The 21,050-nt window shown below is 39.1% G+C and overlaps 1 protein-coding gene across 1 annotated transcript; it reads left to right on the plus strand.

Annotated features, from left to right (window-relative positions):
- The first annotated feature begins 2,934 nt into the window (after positions 1 to 2,934).
- LOC115918382 (phosphatidylinositol glycan anchor biosynthesis class U protein-like) lies at positions 2,935 to 19,850 on the plus strand. Its single transcript, XM_030975910.1, has 11 exons — positions 2,935 to 3,094; positions 4,893 to 4,957; positions 5,668 to 5,802; positions 7,506 to 7,609; positions 8,902 to 9,002; positions 10,292 to 10,401; positions 11,392 to 11,549; positions 12,153 to 12,296; positions 14,249 to 14,373; positions 17,205 to 17,347; positions 18,818 to 19,850. Exons 1-11 carry the CDS (start codon positions 2,944 to 2,946, stop codon positions 18,929 to 18,931), a joined length of 1,350 nt encoding a protein of 449 aa, XP_030831770.1. The 5' UTR covers positions 2,935 to 2,943; the 3' UTR covers positions 18,932 to 19,850.
- Positions 19,851 to 21,050: the final 1,200 nt, after the last annotated feature.

Here is a 21,050-nt window from a genome sequence, read left to right on the forward strand (position 1 = left end):
CTTGGCCCCCCCCCCCCCCCGCAAAAAAAAAAAAAAAGAAAAAAAAAGAGAAGAAAGGAAAAGAAGGAAAAGGGAAAGAGGAGAGAAAGGGAAAGAAAGAAGAAGAAGAAGAAGAAAAGAAAAGGGGGAAGAAGGAAATCGGGGAGGACCGAAACGGCCTTGCCTCCCAGGCTGTTGACCCCCCCCCCCCCCCCCCAATTAAAAAAATAGGAGAGAAGGAAGGAAAGGGAAAGAATAAAGGAAAAGAGGAGATACTGGCGTACAAATAGGGGGGGGGCTTTGGAGAAATCAAATTCAAACGTGGTTTATTTCTAATTCCACAACGGTGGATTACAAATAATGCAGAAATGACATAATTTCCCAGATTTGTCCTCATTTTTTAGTAAATTATACGTTTGTATATGTGTTTGTTGGAAAATGACAAATTCCTAAATTTACAGCCAGGCACGAAATATGATTCTTGAGATTCCTACATGTCAGGGCCCGAGGTACGGCAGGGATCGGGAGCCTCGAGCTCCCTCCCCCCCCCCCCCCCCCTTTATTTGAAAAAGTATATTAAAGAGAAAAAAAATAGAATGAGAGCAAGAAAGAAGGAATAGTTAACTGCCAGTGTTAAAAAATGAGGCATCAAAATATGCTCATCTGACCGTGATTAAATGCCTAAAACCCCTAAGCTTCCGGGGGCTCTGCCCCCTGGATTCCACTTAGGGTGCTACGGCGGGCCCTTAGATGCTCATCTGACGGTAATTTAATGCCTAAAACCCCTCTTTGGGGGGGATCCGCCCCCCAATAGTGACCTGCCAGTGTCAGAAAATAATAGGTATTAAAAAAAAATGATCATCTGACCTTAATTAAACGCCTAAACCCCTGAGCTTCCGGGGCCGGACAAGTTATCAAAATGTGTTTATCTGACCGCAGGCGCGTAGCCAGGGGGGGGGGGGGGGCGGTCCCCCCAAATCGGAAGAGGACGTAGGAAGTAAAAGGAGCAGACAAAGAACATCTTTGAAATTCAGACAAGGATTAAGAGTTTAGAGAACGGTACAACGCATCGTCTTCTTTCTCTAACAATTTAATGAAACGTCAAAGCTTCGCGCAAGAGGTGGGGGGGGGAACTGAATTTAGACGAGGATTAAGAGTCGAGAACGGTACAACGAATCGTCTTCTTTCTCTAATTATTTAATGAAACGTAAGAGCTTCCGCGCTTCGCGCGGGAGGGGGAAACCTGAATTCAGACAAGGATTAAGAGTCGAGAACTCTACAACGAATCGTCTTCTTTCTCTCATAATCTTATGAAACTTAAAAGCTTCCGCGCTTCGCGCGGGAGGGGGGGGGGGAAACCTGAATTCAGACGAGGATTAAGAGTCGAGAACTCTACAACGAATCGTATTCTTTCTTTAATTGTTTAATTAAACGTCAAAGCTTCCGCGCTTCGCGCAGGAGGGGGAGGGGGGACTGAATTTAGACAAAGATTAAGAGTCGAGAACTCTTCAACGAATCGTCTTCTTTTTCTAATAATTTAATAAATCGTAAAATTTTTCGCGCTTCGCGCGGGAGGGGCAAAACTAAATTCAGACGAAGATTTTGAGTCGAGAACGGTACAACGAATCGTCTTCTTTCTCTAATAATTTAATGAAACGTCAAAGCTTCCGCGTTTCGTAGAGGAGGGTGGGGACAACTCGCCCCTCCCTGCACCTACCCCCCCCCCCCCCGCATTACGTCACTGTTGGTCACCATTACGTACCAATATTTGGCTCGCATAATTTCAAATTTGGGCCCCCCCCCCCCCCTAAGAAATCCTGGATCCGCGCCTGCTGATAGTTACAGGTCATGTGTAGTTTCGAAAGGAAATGCGCTAGTATGATAAAAGTTTAAATATCAAGGGGGTTTTCGGGGTCAGAGAATCTGATTATGATGTGCTTGTATCGATTTGAGGTCTCCTTTGGGGCTGTCATGCTGGTCATATTGGCCAAATAAAAAATGGCCGCCATCCGAGTTAACGGTCAAGCGTAGTTTCAAAAGGAAAAGGATCATCAAATAAATGTGCCTGTCAGAAAGAACGGTTTGTATTTTTACAATGCCGACGCTGAAGGTTATACGAGATAAATCCACTTCTACGTAAATATTTTAAAATGAATATCTTACTTTTCTGACTCGATGGCGTTTAGATAGGACGTTATTTTCTTTAGTGCCGAATGGGTAGGATTGGTGCAGATGGGATGAATTATGTTTCAGTGCCCTCCATACCCCCCCCCCCCCCCTTTTTTTTTCTTTCTCTCTTATCCCGTCTCTCTCTCTCTCTCTCTCTCTCTCTCTCTCTAGCTCTCTGGTACTCTCCTCGGCATCACGACCGGTTGTTAAATTCATTATACTTTACATGTAGTTGTTGTTTCACTTTTTATTACAGCTTAACTTTTTATATTTGATTAATTGGTCAGCCGCATACAAGGACCACCTCCTTTCTGGCTGCTACCAGCATTAGCAATTTCCTTTGTATTATTCATGTTTGTAAATTGATTCTGTGTATTTCTGTGTTTATCTATGTTAGTAATAATTACAATTATTGTAATTGTGTGAAACTTTGTAAACTGCTTTTGTTTTACCCTGTATGTTTTTTTATTGCTTGGCAAAATAAATTGAATTGAATTTAATTGAATTGAATTTCTCCTTCAAGTTTTTATTTACCATGTCATTAATTTTAGCTTAATAATGGAAGTTACAAACTGATTTAGTTGAGGACGCAGGTTCAAAAGTGAGTCACGTCTTTCGGATGGTGACGTTTAAAGTCGGTCCCCAGACGGCCAGACGTATATATTATATCTGATTGATTGATACCATAGAGATATATACTTAATGTTAGTAGTTATATATCTCTATGATTGATACACGTCACTCTGTAAAAAAATACACACACATGTACCGTACTGTATCGTAGATGGCGACGTAATGATAAATCAAGTTTACAAAATGGCAGCCCCCACGTTATTTGTTACACTGATCGGAGTGACAGTGAGATCCGTATTATTCAACTCGTTTGTATCAAGCTGGCTGACTGATCGAGTTGAAATTTCTACACCTCTTACATCATGGAAATCGAGTAAGTTAGAAATCTCACAAAACCATTTAGACCCTATATTTCGTACATCAAAGTCTACAAAAAGTTGTGCACTGCACTGTTTGTTGGCTACTGACTGTATAACTCCGGGAAGCTCCAACACCGGCGCCGCAGGCGTCGGAGCTTCGGGTGGTTTCGTTGGTTTCTCGTGGGGGCTAGTAAAACAGCCGATTGGGTGATATTATCGTTAAATCTGCAAAGGGAGTACTTACAATTTTTACATCATAGGGTGCACGACTCCTCAGGGCTCAACTCCAATCACTTGAATGTATAATTTGAAGAAGTCTTCGATGGAAAAAAAAGGTTAATTCGGGGTACTACACCAACGATTCTTCCATGTGGCAGCGTTGATTAAAAAATAGCGATGAGAAGGTACGCATGCGCGGCAGTGGCGAAGAAAATATGAATATTCATGCTATCGAGCGCCCATTGCTCGAAATCGCTGAATATGCACGACTCGAACAAACAAAGCCCTTCTCAACCTCGTGCATATTCAGCGATTTCGAGCCGCTGCATGCACACGATTTTTAGTGTCAGAGCAGTAGTGAAAATTTCGGGTACCTGGTCCACGCCCGAAATTTTCAAGTCAAACCCGGGTTCGGCAAAACCCGTGATGACTCAGGCCTAGTTATTTTCTTATGATGAATCCATTTTTCGCATCGCCAGCGGGAGGTTTGTAACCGAAACCCGCAGAGCGCCGATGAAAAAAAAAGTCAGCGAAAATGCAGACGATCCTTATTTTTGAGGACGCAGTTTGTTATTATATAGAGCGCCATTCGCTCAAAATTTGCTGAAATTGCACAAGTATTCACCACTCTCTGGTTCTTTTAGTCGTGCATATTCAGCTATTTCGAGCGAACAGCTCTCTATATAGAGTTCGCAATGTTAGTTCCGGCTGGATTGCCAAGACATGTAGTATTATTTATACACATGAATGTTTTTTTTGCGTTGCCAATTTGATACTGACTTCACGATTATAGCGATAAGTATAGCATACAAAGGCCTTGCACATAGTTTGCCGAATTATGCGAACTCCCTGCGCGCACACCTCTTCTTCACTAATCGCTATCATCTAAAATTTCCAAATATCTGATACCATAGATCCATGACCCTGGCACAAGTCGGAAGCAAGGGTACTGTGGTCATACATTGCCAAGAAGACAAAATAAAAATGAATTAATGCTAACAGGGCATTGATTATATTTCTAATTTGTTCTCTCAGTGATACCATAGTACCAGTTGGCTAGCGCTAGCGCTAGATCAGTGATGTCAGACATTCGTAAATTTTGAACCATATCGAAAGATACTAGATACTCTAAAGATACTCTATAGACCTACATGTACGTTATATTATCTAGGTTTGTTTGTTTTTCAATCAAATCGTGAATTTAGAGTTTTAGACCAAATGTGATGTTTAAAATGTACATGTTTCATGCAAATTTTGTTAGTAATTATATGTAGAACTTTGACTCGGGTATTCTAGATCTATTTTGAGAAAAGAAAGAATGGCTCAATTTGTTTTTGGAATTCTGTAGACCTATTTCTTTTTCATAGGAGCTTAAATTTGGGATGTGCATGAAATTAAACTGCCAAAATACAATGCCATAGATCTGCGATCCCATACATGAAACATATCTTTGTTCATATTAGTCATCTAATCAGACTCGTTGTGTTTCTGTGTATCTCTTTCCTCGTTTGATAGATTATCTCTCTCTCTCTTTATTTCTGTATCTCATTAATCTCTCTTTCTGCTATATGTCTTTTTCTTTGGTACGAACAGTGGTCGAAGGTTTGACTTTGCTTGAGAGGGGGATTTCGCCGTATGCTGGAGATACTTTCCATGAAGTGAGTCCCATGGCTTTCACTATAATTATCTCTTTATCTAATAAAAAAAAAGTGTATAATTTGTGCTTTGATTTCAGTCTGAAAATGAAATAAGAGTTCTCACTTATACAAATCCCCCCAGCTTTCAGTTTTTATGTTGTGGAAACAAACTTATATGTTACATGTAGGTTTGAAATTACACTAAAAAGACGGAATGAATTGTTTTTACAAAAATAATGTTGGTAGATAGATACAGTCATTCCTGTCTTGATGCATTTTAGGAGAAACACATTTATCGTCGCTGTTTTCACGAAGTGACGGTAGTGAAAAAAAATTGCATTCACTTTGCGTGACGATTTTCCTCACTACCGTCACTTCGTGAAAATAGGGACGTTATAAAAGAAAGGGGATTTTTTTTTTTTTTAAACTGGAGTTTCCTCTAGCATTTTTAGATAGATTTATATAATATTCAAACACTTCATCTTTATCTTTAAAAAATTGGATACTATCTCTAATGATACATTAAATAGTTAAATTTCTGTTTTAGTTTTGGAAAGTCAAATTGTATGCTTGAAAAACAAGAAATAAGGACACAATAAATACAAAATATCATGGTGAACATAATCTTGATTACAATGAAGGTCAACAGGAAGAAAGTTCTAACAAATTTGGATTTGTTTGTAATACATGTATTGTGCTAATGTGCTTCATGACTATTCTTGTTTCTCCAGACCCCTTTGTTGCTATATATCTTCTACTATGTGCGTTCCTTCTCTCCGACCCTGGTGCCGGTAATGTTTGTCATGGTGGATCTGATGACGGCATTCATACTGCACAAGGTGGCCACCAGGACAATGAAATACTTGGTAAAACTTCTATTTGTAATTTCTTTATTTTTGTAGTAAATACTAACTTGAAAATACTTTTGTTGAGGAATTCTTTTTGAAGAGAAAGTGACTTGAAGTTATCTGGAAGTATTTGTCCTACAGTAGGTGGAATGTCTGGATCTGTAAAATGTAAGCATTAAGCAAACTCTAAAAATCCCAACCACAAAGCCCCCAAAACGGTGCAGAAATGGCATTACCTGGAAATCACATCACACACCATGACTGTATGTTATTGGTTGGAACATCTGAGCTCAATTTCTTATATGCTTATTATTACATAATTTGATATTTCTACCAAAATTGTTTCACAGACAATATTAATCTGTTAACTATTAGTGGATATTTTGTATGATTCTGTGAGATCTTATTTTCTGGTGTTATGAGAACTTAGTTACCTTAAGCTACAGTCCCATATACGTCCCGGACCGTCCCGGACCATCCCGGACCCCATCCGGGGTGATCCGGGATTCGGTCCGTGTTGACACCGTGTTGGCACCGGGGTGGTCCTGGATGGTCCTGGATGGTCCTGGGCGGTCCGGGAGTCGACCCCGGATGTTTTTGACGGTCAAAAACTGCCGGGGTGGTCCGGGACGGTCCGGGACAATAGTTTGATCCGGGGTGATCCGTGTAGCCACCGTGCTGGGAACGGGGTCATCCGTAGTGGCGCCGGGGCGGTCCGTGTTGATCCGTGGCAGTCCGGGAGTGAGTTATTGACCCCGGATCACCCCGGCGCCCCTACGGATGATCCCGGACCCAGCACGGTGGCGACACGGATCACCCTGGATGATCCGGGGCTCTGCCGGGGCGATCCGTGTTGGCACCGGGGCGTTCCGGGATGATCCGTGTTGGCACCGGGATGGTCCGGTGTCATCCGTGTTGGCACCGGGGTGGTCCGGGACGGTCCGTGGCGGCTCCGTGCTGGGTCTGGAATGATCTGTACTGCTGCCGGGGCTATGCCCGGACGGTCCGGGGCGGTCCGTAGTGGTACCTTGTTGGGTCCGGGCAGACGGTCGGCGGTTGCGATTTTTTGAACAAAACATCCCGGACCATCCCGGATCACCCCAGACCATGGTCCGGGATGTTCCGGAGTGGTCCGTGCTCGTCCGTGCTGGTCCGGCTTTATACGGGACTGGGGCTTTAAAGCGACAAAATTCTTCGTAAATTTGTTTTCTTGTTTCATTCTAGTAGGGAATTTTTTGAGAAATAGCAAATTTAAGGGAGAGGGGTTAGAAGCACTACTGCACAATCCTCTCTAGAGCCATCTCAGGTCAGCTGTGGTAATATTGTTCCATAACTTGCAGCGCTGTTGGTGCTTGCATCAAAGCAGAAATTAGGTACTGTTGGCAATTTAACCATGAGATGGCGCTGTGCAATAAATATTACGCTAGGGCAGAAAGTTCATCAGTTCAGCATCGCTTTAAACAACATTTATTTCATATATCACGCATATGTATTGAACAACAAGGGATCAAAAATGAGAATTCCTTGTTTGGATGTTGAAATGACAGTAAATCACAGGGATTAGGATAAATTGCTACCTATCTTTCATGAATTAATGAAATGAGTGATTTTTTTTTTTTTTAATTAAAAAAGATTTTTGGAAATAAATGCAATATTATGTCCGAGTCGGCTTGTTCAATCATACTTTTTCTTCTCTTCTTCTTTGTGGTATTCATTATTAGTACAATCTGCAGAAACGGGAGGAGAAGAGTTATGCTTCAGGAGTTGATCCTCTTCTCATCCTCTCATCGGATGTCATTTCTATTCCTGACTTGGCTATGGCAATGTAAGTTCCGCCTAATGTCTCAGTCACACCTTTGCGTATTTGGCTTGCGTATTGCTGCATATTTATGGCAAGCCATTCTAATATTTATTCCTACTTCTTGATATCAAGAAACAATTTTCTGTTGTAAAGCAATGGTAATTCTTGATATCAAGAAATAGGAATAGATGTTAAAGACCACCAATACTACTGGGCCAGAAGGGATTAGACCACACAGCGAGGTCACTGACAGGTGGCTCTCTCATTAACTCAGCTCTCAACTAACATAAGAAAAAGAGGATCATGGGGGACCAACAGGCACCGATTGGGGAAGTTTCCTATATAGAGGGAGCAAGTAGCTACAAGTAGGACAGTGGGGCTTTAAAACGTCTTGCCATAAATAAATAAATACGCAGCAATACGCAAGCCAAATACGCAAAGGTGTGACTGAGGCATTAGAAAGGTTAATCTTAAAAGCAGCCAAAGCTAATCATAAAAAAGGAGTAGATTAAGCCAAGTCTTTCTTTAGAAGGGGCTTACCATCATCACTAATCTAAGACCTAAGGCCTAAGATCAGTCATCCCATCTAACCCAGCCTCCCCCTTAAAGGTAGTACGTCTCTTCTGCAGGCTGAAAATATAAACTTGTGTGAATCCGATGGTAAACAAGAGATAATACCAACTAAAAACTCCCCTAAAAAGATTAGAACGGGTAATTGCCTTTATGTGGAATTATATCGACCGCGTTTCAAAAATTATGCATAGAAAGTAGTCTGATTTTCAGACCCTTGTACCATATGGTCGTACGTTTTGTGCTGCTCAAAGATTCAATCTGCTTAATTTTGACCATTATAAGAAGTGGGTTATTGATGTGTACAGATACTCACGTACCCTTTACAGTTCATTTTATCTTTTATGTATGTTATTACCAAAGAAAAAAAAAAGAAGTCAGTTAGTCGCTCAATAGCGTCTGAAAGTGAAGTCTAGAAAGTAAACAGGTTTCCTTGCATAATTTGAATACTAGGACACTGCGAACGTTTACATTTCACAGATAGGACATACATGACATACTTAAATCCTGCAAAATTCTACAGCATTTGATGGTGGCTGCAAAAGGGATACACTACCTTTGAATGCATCTTCCAACTTCCCCTAATCCTGACACTTTTGTGAAGTTTTGATCGATTGAATTCAACGACTAGTTTACTGAGGAGATTTGTGCATCATTGTATTATGTCAACTTGTCATCAGTCTCTTCAAGTTAGAGTGGTACCTCTTCTTTTTTTTAAACCAGTTTTGTATCTTGTGTGATTGCAGTTACTTGCTGTGTCCATATAGCATCGTGACCTGTGTTGCTCAGTGCACTGTTGTGTTTACCAATCTTACCCTAGCGGCTACTTTTCTCTTCACGTTACAAGGTAAGGCATTCTAAACCAATTTTAAAGGGATCTGGTAACTTTGTCTCAGATTCTAGATGCTGCAATGATAATTATAAACCTTTAGGTCAGTCAGGAACCCCATGACTTTTAGAAGCCGATGGCCTGTCTGATTATCAAGATATTTATGATTATATATCAAAACTAAATTTTGCGTTTGCCTAACGTTTTTTTCATGACACTACAGTCTATTGCGGAAAACGAGTATGGTAAAACCGGTCACTCAAAGATTTTTTACTTTTTCCAGGCACTTCTTGATCATTTTGGAGCGCAATTTTTTTAGGGCTTCAATATTACACCATATCACAGACACTGATAACACGTAGGACCGTGTATCTCAGATTTAACATTGTTTAACGATCCCTTTAAAGGACTGAAAGTTGTTGTGAATTGAAGTGGTCTACCTTCTTTTTTTTCCTCTTTTTTTGTACAATGTACGGTTCAGCTGATATGATGAATCCCATTTTAAAGGTACTATGTCCCTTTTGCAGCCAACCTCAAATGCTGTAGAACTTTGCAGGAATTATGAATATGTCATGTATGTCCTATCTGTGAAATTTAAACGTTAGCAGTGTCCTCATATTCAAATTATGCAAGGAAAACCGTTTACTTGCTAGACTTCACTGTTAGACACTATTGAGTGACTAAAAGGCTTTTTTTCTTCTTTGGTAATAACATACATGAAAAGAGTTGTAAAGGGTACATGAGTATTTGTCTACATCAATAACCCACTTCTTGTGATGGCCAAGATTAAACTGATTGAATCTTTGCACAGCATAAAACGTATGACCATTCAGTACAATTGTCTGAAAATCAAGACTATTACTTTTGGGCTCTATAGCCCTAAAGTCGATTTGACAACTAATAGTCGTTATTTTCCCACTTGAAGACATTTTCAAGCCCCACCTTTTTTAGGGAAGTTCTAAATTAGTATTATCTTTCAAATGCAGTTGGAATTTAACTTTTTCATTTTTTTGGCCTGCAAATGGGACATAGTCCCTTTAAGTGATGATAGTATAGTCTGATGTCACAGTGTGATACTTTCCATTGATTTATACTTCCTTTGTTCCAATTCCCATCGTCATTCTCTTTTCTCTTCACACATATGCCACTCCCGTTCTTCTTTAATCATTGTCTCTCTGTCCCCTGTCTCTGTGTGTGTGTGTGTGTGTGTGTGTGTGTGTGTGTCTCTCTCTCTCTCTCTCTCATTCTTTCACTGATGTACTTGTCAAGTTTCATTCCTTTCTCCTTGCCTTTGTTTTTATTTACAGGAAATGCAGTTGCAGCCACTTTGTGCCTTGCTCTTGCCTCATACCAGTCTCTGTACCCAGTCACGTTAATTGTTCCACTCGCAATGCACATAGCCATCATCAAAATGCAGGTAAGATATGTTTACCAGTCTTCCTTCTCTCAGTTTTACCCAACAGAAATGCCACTGAGAGAGTTCATTCAGATTTACGAGAAAAGGAGTTGACTTAAAATGACTCGGTAACATTGTTGAAGGTTGATGAAAAAATGTGTAAATTTTGTATGAAATGTTACTTATTACCGGTATATTCCTTCTAATAATAATAATAATAATATTGGATTCTCATATAGTGCACGTATCAACCTTGCAAAGGTCCTCAAGGCGCTCCAACATTACCCAGCTATGCTAGGCTGCCGATTTCGACGCTCACAGCATTTTCAGGAATTCCTTCCTACCGGTAACCATTTAACACCTGGGTGTAGAGTGACAAATGTAGATCAATGTCTTGCCAAAAGACATTAGTGCCGTGGCGGGACTCTAACAGGCAAAAAATCCTGAGAAAATTCTCAAACCACAAAGATATTTGTGGTATTCTTTGAAGGCATCACTGTGCAACACCCTCTAACAGTAATTAACAATAAATTCTCTAAACTATTTTTGAATTTCCCAACTGTTTTTCCTTGAAAATAAGAAATAAGACAGTATTTAAAAAATCTTTCGACCCTTAAATGTCTGAAATGGTATAAAGAGCCAATTTATTGCTTTGTGATGATTTACATTCACCTAAAACGTACTTAAATTGTAATAATATATTTGGGAGAATTAGGAAATCAATCAGATCAGTTTTTTTCCAATTATTATCATTAATGATGGTTCGCTTTCAATCAAACTTTCAGATTATCTTCAATTGAACGTCTAGCATTGAAGTCACTGCCTTACTTCGGTCTGTTTCGCGAATGCTGACCATGTAGAGATTAAGTCGCTGACTACCGTTAATCAAGTCCATTCATATATGTGCAGTTGTCCAAAAGAAGACATAGATGGCGTTAACCAGCATTTGCCAAGCTACACTCCCTTTCGTTGGTCTACTCATCCATTTTATTCCTTCTTCTTGTCCTGCAGGGATCTCAAGATAAAGCAGTGAATTACCAAAGTCCAGAGGCGGTACGTTCTATCATGCTAACTGGAGCTATCTTCTTTTTCTGGTTAGCCTGTTTACTGGGTCTCTCCTTCCTCATGCTCGACTCATGGGGGTTCCTAAGGTCTACTTATGGATGCATGTGAGTTTTTAATCTATATTTTTGTACCACAAGCATACATGCCAACTGTTCAGATTAAAGAGGAACATTCCTCTTTTTGGGAGAAGATAATTATCATTTTAATGCAGGTGTTCCTCTTCCTGTACAAATTTGTCTGTAGTATTGATTAGGAGAGTTAGGATTGTTCCTCTTTTTTTTGAAAATAGCATAATTTGTACAGATTTCTGATTTTCAAATGTTGGCATGTATGCACAAGGAATGTAAAATGGCGACTGGCTGGAATGCTCCCCAGGGAGTGGAAAATGTGCATACATTGTGTTGTGGGTGAGCCTGAATCCGATGACTGGGAGGTGGGAGACATCTAGCATTACATAAAGCTTGTTGGTCATAAAACTAAAGATTATCTCTGGGATTGACAACACCTGTTATTGGGTAAACACCCCCAACGATGTTCAATTCCCAATGAGACTCCACTTGTATGCTAACTGATTAAGCTCAAAATGAGACAGGAATAATTTTTTAACCAACTTGGTCCTAGCGTGTTTCCCACTCTCATCTTAGCTTTGAAGACAGCAACATTATTCAATAAATGATTTATCAACATTTTGTGTCTCATTCTTTCAGATTAGCAGTGCCCAACCTACAGCCCAACATGGGTCTTTTCTGGTACTTCTTCACAGAGATGTTTGAACACTTCAGGACATTTTTCCTCTGGATTTTTCAAATTAATGTCTTCATCTATATAGCTCCCTTGGCAATTAAAATGAGGTAAAGCACTTGTCCGTCTCTATTTTTGCCTGTGTTGCTTTTTTGTTGTTCTCAGCCATACCGTGTGAGTCAAAAAAAAGTTTACATCTAGAACATTGCTAATTATTTTAAAAACCATTTATGAACAGTAAATTATTATACATGTTATGAAAGAGTGTTTTATCCCAAATTATTTGGTAACATTTTCGCGATGTATGTGTTCACGCTTGGATGAACAGGGGGCATTGTTTGCGAGAGTGCAAAAATTGACTTGCGCCAAAGTGATGCCTACAGTATGTATTATGTTGGGATTAGCGGAGTGAGAGAATGAATTGAATGTATCAAATTGCATATGCTTTTTGCAGAAGCAAAGTCATACACATACACACGCACACGTACACATGTATTGTTGATATTTGATATGGGTTGCATGATTTTAATTTTGTTAGGGATGTTTTTTTTATCTGCAAAGACCCAATTAATACCCAAAACCCAAATGTTTTATTCAAATAACACATTTATTACTTTGGCGCAAGTCGATTTTTGCACTCTCTTAAACAATGTCTCCTGTTCATCCAAGCGTGAACACATACCACACACACATGATACCAATTGATTTGGGATAAAACACTCTTTAATATCATGTATAATAATTTACTGTTCATAGATGATTTTTAAAATAATTAACAATTTTCTAGATGTAAACTTTTTTTTGACTCACACTGTAGTGTACGCTATTGATAGGTTGGTTTTTGAGTATTTATTCTGTTGCTAATTTCATATCTTGCTCGAGGCTGTACATCTAGTCTACTTGTACAACATAAAATTTTGTTCACGAATCATTGATGACGCCAGGAGAGAGCCATTTACATGGCAATAAACTTTCAAAATTTGAAGAAAAAAATATATATTTTTGTGTCAGCTATGGTTCGACTATTTCATGGCATGAAACTTTTGCGAAGTTTTACAGGTAATAGGAAGTTTGGTCTATGCTCAATACTAAGGTGACCCCCTTATGATATACGATACCAATTCTCGCTACGGCATGTGGCAATATACATTCCCATAATGCATTGTGCCTCTGATTCCTCAGCGATATTGCAGACACACTAACTTCTGGTGATTCTAAAACACATACTTTGCCATACTACGATATGCTTATAATCATTATTTACAATTCTTAATCTTGCTCGATAGTAACTAATTGTGAAAAATACACAAACAGTAACCACATTTACTTTTGAAAAGAAATATACCAGCATTGGCAAACGCCAGCGCTTGGAGAAACTGTCGGAAAAAAGCTTGGCAGCAGCAACACAAATGGCTTCTTTTCCCAAGCCATGATTGTGCGCTATTGTCAGTAATTTTTAGGAATTTTTCTGTAATATACACAAGGGTCACATATTTGAAGATATTGAAGTTCTATATTTGTAATTAATTTACATCATTAGTGATTTTGGCAAAATACATTTTTATATTCTTAGTCCTATTGACAGTGAAGAGTAAGTCCGATACTTTGTGGCCCGTTTTGACAGGGAATTCTTGTGACTTCCAAGTCCCGGCAAATTCGCCAGTAAACATTGAGCGCTACTTAAAGTTGCCTTGTTTATTGTTGTACCCTGTATATAATGATATGTCTTGGAGGTGTCATAGTAGAGTGGTTTAAGAAACACAACACTAATCCCTTTTTGAAAGGCATTAATTTACATTTGCCACTCTATACCCAGGAGAGAAATAAGGACCTGGTAGGGTGATGAAAGCCTTTGTGTTAGTAATTGCCGTATGCCGTCACAGCGACCATATGGTAGAAATACACCCCAGGTAGTGGAGATGGTGCACATTGTGCGTGAATGATGACCTGGGTAATAGTATCAGAAGAGTGCCTAGAGACGGTATTTTGTATCAAGCGCCGTATCAATCCAGCTTATCATTATTCACCATTGATTTCCTCCATTCTTCTGTCATCTCTTCAGAGAGCACCCTTTGTTCATAATGCTGGTCCAGTGTATTCTGATCGCCATCTTCAAGTCGTATCCATCGGTTGGGGACACCACTCTCTACCTAGCCCTCCTACCCATCTGGTCCCATACATTCCACTGTAAGTAGCACATCGTGGCCCGGCTGGCAGAAGGGCGTTATCTAAACTGATTTCCGTCCCGAAAATGGTTTTAAAACTTAAAAGACTAATAGAAATGTTATAACAGAACAGAGCAACAATTTTATTTTTTTTTTTGGGGGGGGGGGTATTATGTCAGTTTTTATAAAAGTTTGAGGCAATTTAGTGCTATCGCCCTTCTGCTTAGCACTTCATTTTTTACCTGAAATTCGAGCTAACGCCCTTCTGCCAGCCAGGCGACGACATGTCGTTGCAGTTCTGTGCATTCTTTCCTTTCATCTGTTAGCTTTGGACACTTTGTTCCCGGGATGTCCTCGGAACCACGAAATCGAACCAAGACTTAAAAAGGAAGCACTGATCATATCTTCTTCAAAAGGTCAAAGGTCATGGGGTCATTTAGGTTACTGAGAATGTCTGTTATCTTTGGGTAAAATGGAATATCTGTGATTTGTTAATTTGTTGCAAAGTTGATATCTTTTTGGCCATGGTAAGGATAACGAAGGATCCCTTACTTTACCATTTTGTTGTACACTACATTCCCATTTACGCAATAATCTATCATTGCTAGTTTCAGGTAATGAATTAAAATTAATATGTGGCTTATGAAAGCGATTCCATGGCAATTTGAATATTTGCGTAACTCCATAACTCTTGTTACCCAACAAAATTGGAATAAAAAGCTCTATAAACTAGTATGTTTTTAAATAAAGTGTAGTGATATGAATTGAATTTGGTTAAAAAGAGTTTCCATGTGATAAAAATTGCACATTTTTAAAAATATCAGCTGTAATATGATATTTTTTTTAATTAGATAGAAGTAAGAAATAATTGAATCTTGAGTTTAGAGTTTATATACTGATAAAATATCCTTCTAGCAGTGTAGCCAGTGAAGTAGGAGTTTCCGTTTTCCAGACTGGCAGACAAGGATTTCCTGTAATTCCAGGAAAATTTGGGTAAAATTAGCAAGTGCCAGGAAAAAGGAACAACAGTGTATATTTGTTGTAAGGGAAACAATTATTGATATACCGGTAAGGCCTTGTGAATCCATTACTGCTAGGATTTTACAGTGGAACTATGGGTCGATGATAGGTTTAAAAAGAAGTTATTTTGTTTGGCATCCAGCCAACAAAATGAGTTGGGAGATGAATCAAGATTGCTTAAAATTTATTTAGAAAAATTCAGAGAAACATGATGGTGGATAATGGGTATTTTCTGTAGAATCCACTCACTCAAGTAATCTAGGGCTTGGTAATCAAAGATTAAAGCCCCACTGCACTACTTATAGCTACTTGCGCCCTCTATATACCAAACAATGCCTAATCGGTGCCTGTTGGTCCCCCATGATCCCCTTTTTCTTATGTTAATTGAGAGCTGAGTTGATGAGATGACCACCTGTCAGTGACCTTGCAGGGAGGTCTAATCCCCCCGAGCCAAACTAGTGCAGACAGGCTTTAAAAGGCCTTTTTGAAGCTGTAGACAAAATTGTCTCTCTATTTATCACAAAAATCAAAGAGCTTTCACATCGATGGGTCTTCGGTATACTATACAGAAATTCACATTTTTGTTTATGTAAACTCCTATTTGGATTTGAATTCTATTATTTTGACATCTGACATCCTGTCTAGCACCGGCTCACATGATTTCCTGTCATATTTTTGTATGGTCAGATCTGGAGATTGCAGTTGGAAAACGTGAAATGGTCTTTAGAGACACATGGACATCCGCGTTTCATGAAACTGTCGCAAGTACAAGTTCACCTACATCCCATGGAATCATGTGTTAAATTTGATACAGTCAAACCTGTCTACAGCGACCACCCAAGGGAAACACAAAAAGTAGTCTTTGTAGACAGGTTCCTTTAGAACATGTTTCAATTAGAAACCATTTTCAAGGGAAACAAAAAATGTGGTCTTTATAGACAGGTGGTCTTTGTAGACAGGTGGTCACTAAAGCAAGTTTGACTGTACCTGCAGACGCTGCCTGCTCTATGCATACCGGTGTTGATTGTGTGTGTGTGTGTGTGTACTTTATTTTCCGACAGTAACACAGTGATTTATCACGGTTTTCAAGCCATTTAAAAAATGCATCATGAAAATATTGTTAAACATACTAGAAATAAGATATTTGGATATGTGATGGGCAAGTAGAAGCATGGGAATAATAACGTCAACTTTCTTTGGTTGTGTCCGTTATCAAGTGGGAAAATTGATCTAAAATACCAACGTACGGGACTACAACAAAGGGTTTGGAGGCTGGTTGGACGACCAACAGACATACTACATTTTGATGGGGTATTCTAAAGTTAAGTCCATTATTTCCTTGAAGTTTTAAGAAGGGCCTTTCATCGTTTCAATCTAGACGTTGATATGATTTGGAGTATCTTTCTCTAGTTTTTTTCTTTTTGCTGCCTTCACAAAAATTAAGGAACCTAGAAATAGCTTTGACTAGTACACACGTACTTTGCACATGCATGATATGTGAACCACGGATGCGCCGCCATTCACTGGAAACATGTAAGTCCCGGAAGTAGCTCGAAATTACTTCCAAGAGGCTACATCCTGGAATTTTGGATGTATTGGCGATGGCGAGAACTCAACCAACTTTGGTGCACCAAATTATGAGGCAATACACATTGAGCGCTTTATAAAAAACAGAATATTATTATTATTATTATAGGAAGACCACTGCTATGAAGATCACCTTCTTGTTCCACTTGGACAAACTTTTTTTGATATGTTATGCTGTATAAAGATTATAATTATCTTGAACCTAGAGCACTCATCTCACTAACTCCCTGTTATCCCCTTGAACAGATTTCCGAAACAGCCTGGTGGTTGGGGTGATGATGCTGCTAGCTTCGCTCTTAGCCCCGGTTCTCTGGCATCTCTGGATCTATGCTGGCAGTGCCAATGCAAACTTCTTCTTTGCCTTTACACTCATCTACAATACAGCACAGGTAAGGCAGGTTTATGTGTGGAAGGGGGAGGATGGGGCGGGGGGGAGATGAGGTTACAACTGGAGGAATGAGTGTATGGAGGGGACTGTTACATGAAAGCGTTCTGAAATTTCATATCTACAACCATTCCTATTTTAGAGAAAACATTCCTAACTTTAGGCATGTGGAATAATGTTTTGAACCCTACTTTCTTCTTTTTTTTCTTCTAAAAAATAATGTGTACAAGCAAACTAAATACACTGTATTCATGAATTTGCTTTGAGAGATTCCTCATACTTGCTGCAGAATGTTAGTGGGTATGGTAATTCATTTTTTAAAACTGCAGAGGAGGCAGAGGGGGAATTAAAATCTTGCATTGCATTTGTCAACATTTTATTAAGGATCTGATATTGTGTTTTGTATTAAATATGATGTTATTTTATGTACCTGTATAATGTAGGGCTTCCTTGGAAAGCAGGCCATTAAATTTTTGTTTTGGCTTGAATGGAACTACCCTACTGAAATAAAACTTGAATAAATAATGATAATGATAATCTGATAATGTGCTTCCTGCTTTGGGGGTTTTGATGAAATATTAACTGTTACTTATATATTGCTCATATACGTGATTCATGGCACTTAGACAATATTACCCTGCTTATAGCCAAGCTGCCAAGTGACACCTTGGTGGACAGGGGCAAATGTAGATCAACATCTTGCCAAAAGACGTTGGTGCCAGGCTGCAATTTCGAACCCCTGCCTATTGTTCTGCTTCTTCATTTTGTTGGTTCATTTTGTGGTCATTCCTTCAGATATTAAGAGTCTTTTTGTATGCATCAAAATAACTACCGGTACTCCCAGACTACCACCAGACAACTACTTTTTTTAAAAACCCTATCCAATGAAAATACAACTTTATATCAATGGAAAGCTGAGTGATCCTTGAATACAAATATAAAGCGATAACAAATATTGTTCCTTTCAGCATTGCGCAAGAGCAAATTAAAACCTCTTTTTCTGCACCCCACCATATTACGGGTCAAGAGAGGTCAAATTCACCGCAGTTACAGTGAGGATATAACAAGTGGACCCCATCAGTGCACCTATATAGCTGAGCCGTGCTTGATGAATGCAAAGTCATTGTGAATATGCATACTTTACATAATATGATGTCATCAAGTTGATAGCTAGTCTTTAGGTCAACAGCTGGTACTCCTCTGGCAGACACAAAAATAGCATATAATCAATATTATTTTAATCGATTGCTTATAAGCTTTTCGCTTATAGATCATTCATCTTTTTCATTTTCCACTTCTGACAGGGTCTTTAAAGTAAGACACTCCCCCAAGCGATTAACTCCTTGATGATCGCCAAATTGAAGTCGTATTAAGGACAAATAAAATTGACTATAACTTGATTCTTGTTCATGTATTTCTTTGTTTATGTATTTTTCATATATATGTATATTTCTATTTCTTTCTTTTTTTAAAGATTTTCCTTGTGACAGATCTTGTCTTTGGTTTTCTGCGACGAGAGTTTGCTCTCAAACACGGGATGGAGCCGCTCGACGAAGACGGCAACAAGCGACCTATTAGACTACAATGAGAGCACAACCAACTAAACCAGTCTAAACCAGTTTAAACCAGTCTAAACCAGTTTAAACCAGTTTAAACCAGTGTGAAACTAGGATGTCCTTCATAGACCAAACTCACAAAGAAGTCCTTTTAAGTCAGGAAAACTGAAAGAGAAGGTCGAGTTCTGGGGAGAGGTGAAAAATAATTTGTGAGCGTTTTCATTGTTTTTTATGCAAGTGTGGAAGCATATCAGAGAAAAAATGTTCCCTGAAAAGCATGGCTCTTCAAATGCCTCCATATTCTAAATATGACATGTAACAGCTTAAAAATGAGGACCTTATTCTTATGCCACATGCTTGAATAGTCCCATATACATCTTTCTGTGTACAGTGCTTGTTAATTTTACCCAGACTGGGCCAAATTTCAAGAACCTCAAGATTCCAGAACCTTGCAGTACACACCAATACTTATATGCGAAATGATCAACTTTTTCCAGTCAATTTCTCACCTTTTCTTTCACAATGCAATCGCATGACCAGAACTCAACTTTATTTCAACTATAGACAAGTACACCATGTGTGTAGTCCTTAGGAGGATTGGGGTATTCTCTCTTGGACAGATGTGTTTAATAAAAGAGCTGTTGTATAATTCTTTCGCGGGTATAGAAGTTCTTCTGGTATCATGCATGTCTAAACCAGTGTGAAATTAGGATAATCTTCATAGACCAGACTCACAAAGAAGTCCTTTTGATCTTGTGCCCGTCTTACCTTTTGGCTCATAATTATGCCTGTCTAAATTTTAAAGACGATTTCAGGTCAATACTGCAGACTTGTCAGCATATTGTAAGCCTTGGGATTCCATGTTAGACTACGAAATGCCGGAGTAATCAGGATTCGGTTTGAAAGTATTTGGTCATAAAGGGTTTGGAATTTCAGAAGGCGTACGCGGGGGGGGGGGGGGGGGGGGGGGGGGGGGGGGGGGGGGGGGGGGTGTGTCCCCCTCCCTCAATTTTTTTTTGAAAAAAAATTAATACTCCTCACTGACCCCCCCCCCCCCCCCCCCTGAGCGAAATATTGGTCGGCGCGATTTCAAAATCTTCAAACACTCACCTTGAAAAAATCCTGCGTACGCCACTGATACAGTGTATTAGGTGTTTAAACTATTAACTGCAATCAGAACACATTCAGTTGAGAGGCATATTTGTCAACCTTTCTTTTATCATATGTGTTTTGGTTCAACCTTGTAATTTCTTTAAATGGCTGATGGTACCACAGAGATTTCACCCCAAAACAATTTCTTTTCGTGTTGTTATTGTCCTAATTTATGATGTTGTGTGAAAGAGTACAGAGCCAAAGATGATTTTGAGAGCTTTTTCTTTCTACACACTAATAGAATAAACATACCATGTACAGAGAATTTATTACTAGTAAAGCAAGTGGAGCAAACACTCTTTTCTTTAAAGCATAAGGTGCCATAGCCATTGACGTGCTGTATTTGTATATTTGTTTTTCCATCACTATCTTGGGGTTCCTTTTTGCAATGAATGTTTGTGTAAAGTGAGGTTTGAGATAAAACTTAAGTTGTGCAGTGCACATGATTTTTTATTGCCTTAGAATCATAAACTCACTAGATGGATGGCACAAACTTTCCTGTTCAATCACTTTGTCATGTCCCTGTATCAGTATATCGGTTTAGTAATGCATCATGTTGAAATGAATTTTGGCAAGGCATTGATCTACATTTGCCACACTCAACCCAGGTGATGTAAATGGGTACCTGGCAGGAATTAATTCTTTGAAATGCTAGAGCGCCACAATGGCAGCACAGCTAAAGCTGGGGTAATAATCTCCAAGTTTGGAAGTGCTTAGTGATTCTAATAAGTGCTATATAAAAACTGAGTATTATTATTATTATTTTAGCTCTGAAATAATGTCAGAAATAGATATACGCATAAGAAATTGTCATCATGTTGTGTCGTAGTAAGACTGGGTTTGTTCATCATGTCTTTGAATACAGTGACCCAAATTCACAAAGGAGGTTTGTCGACAAACCTACGTTTATGAATTCGGGCCAGTATGTTGAAATTGTGTTTGATACTGTGTCGTTTCGTACGTGTTTGATGCTTTATAACTTTTCATTTTATTCAAAAT

This window comes from Strongylocentrotus purpuratus, unplaced genomic scaffold (assembly GCF_000002235.5).
Source record: "Strongylocentrotus purpuratus isolate Spur 01 unplaced genomic scaffold, Spur_5.0 spur5_scaffold_8, whole genome shotgun sequence".
NCBI classification, from domain to species: domain Eukaryota; kingdom Metazoa; phylum Echinodermata; class Echinoidea; order Camarodonta; family Strongylocentrotidae; genus Strongylocentrotus; species Strongylocentrotus purpuratus.

Coding starts and splice junctions, on each gene's coding strand:
- LOC115918382 (XM_030975910.1), top strand. CDS start 2,944: ATGATAAATCAAGTTTACAAAATGGCAGCCCCCACGTTATTTGTTACA. Junction 9,003..10,291: donor TTTTCTCTTCACGTTACAAG/GTAAGGCATTCT, acceptor TTTTATTTACAG/GAAATGCAGTTGCAGCCACT. Junction 17,348..18,817: donor TCATCTACAATACAGCACAG/GTAAGGCAGGTT, acceptor CTTTTTTTAAAG/ATTTTCCTTGTGACAGATCT.